Source organism: Geospiza fortis, unplaced genomic scaffold (genome assembly GCF_000277835.1).
Source record: "Geospiza fortis unplaced genomic scaffold, GeoFor_1.0 scaffold229, whole genome shotgun sequence".
NCBI classification, from domain to species: domain Eukaryota; kingdom Metazoa; phylum Chordata; class Aves; order Passeriformes; family Thraupidae; genus Geospiza; species Geospiza fortis.
Window position 1 is genome coordinate 3604429 of NW_005054357.1, and position 1258 is coordinate 3605686.

A 1258-nucleotide genomic window follows, 5' to 3' on the forward strand; every position below is an offset into this window, starting at 1 on the left:
GGGTCATGGCCACTTTTTGCCATCAGGGATTATATATTTTCTTTCACATCTTTGATAAAGATACTGAAGAGTATCGAGCAAAAAGAAAATCTTACTGTAAGTCTATAAGAACATGCCCTGCATACTAATATCTCACTGATCCTTATTTTCTAAAATTCATTTTGTTACTTGTTGTTAGTCCACTGAATAAGGGCTGCATGGATATCTTTAGTGTTGCTTAATCAAAATAAGACTAAATGTGAATCACAGAAATATTTTTCATCAGTGGTTGCTTCCATCAACCAAGTCCTTGTAATTTAATTTAATAATTGTTTTTATTTTTAAATAGTTCTTCTTGATCCTTGTTGGCAATTTCTTTTTGCTTAGGGGATAGGATTTTCTTTTTTTAATTTCAAGCATATCGGTGTCTAGGCCTACATTTTGCTACAACTTATGAAATGGAATAACAATGTGATCCTTTACCTCTAGAAAACCATCATTTTCTAACCTGATGTGCAACTCATTATGTTCTACAAGAACAAGGTCTAATGCAGAAATACCCCAAGCTGATTTCAAGTATTTTTCTATAGTTTATATATTTAGAAACTTATATACATCTTTTAGAAACCCCATGGATGCTTCTCCACTGGTAGCACGCGACCTTCAGTATCTGCTTCCCAGCCTTAAATCTCCTATCAGACATAAAGGATGAATCCTGTCTCTGCACTCCAGGGTGGTCTGCAGTGGACACTTCACCCTCCCAGGACTCCTCCCCGGCCAAGGGAGCGTCTGTTTGCATTGGGATTTCCAGGCATTTTGAGCTTTACCCAAACAGTATTTATGGCATGTCAGACCGCCTTTGATGGAGACTGCCCTTCCTCTCTCTCTCCTTCCCTCCCTCTTGTCTTGCCAGGCTGTAGCAGTGATTCCAGCATCCCCATCCTCTGTATCATCACAGGGATGCTCGGTAATATCCATCATCTCACACAAACGTTTCCCATTCCTTCGTCCTAGTATCAATCTGATGGTTGAGTACTCCAATATCTCCATTAAGTGCCTGTATTTTTGTTGACTTTTGTACCTGGCTGTGGCTGCTTGGTTCCATCTCCTCCCTGGTCAGAGGAAATGGAAGTGCTGCAGCGGCTGCAGTCTCGCAGACCCGAGGACGAGCAGCAGCGGACAAACAGCGCCAGGACCGACCCCGGGGGCTGCGGGCCGGGAGCGTGAGAATGTGAGTGCAGAGAGGGGACCCCTGCCATCCGAGGGGACAGCCCCACAG

At 43.2% G+C, this 1258-nt stretch overlaps 1 protein-coding gene across 1 annotated transcript in view; it reads right to left on the reverse strand.

Moving 5' to 3' along the window:
• The window catches only part of NMNAT2 (nicotinamide nucleotide adenylyltransferase 2), a 23618-nt gene that overhangs the window by 21863 nt on the left and 497 nt on the right, over positions 1–1258 (reverse strand). The window contains exon 2 of the mRNA XM_014308098.2: positions 1061–1187. Coding sequence (XP_014163573.1) covers positions 1061–1187 — 127 coding nt within the window. The remainder of the gene's footprint in view (positions 1–1060; positions 1188–1258) is intronic.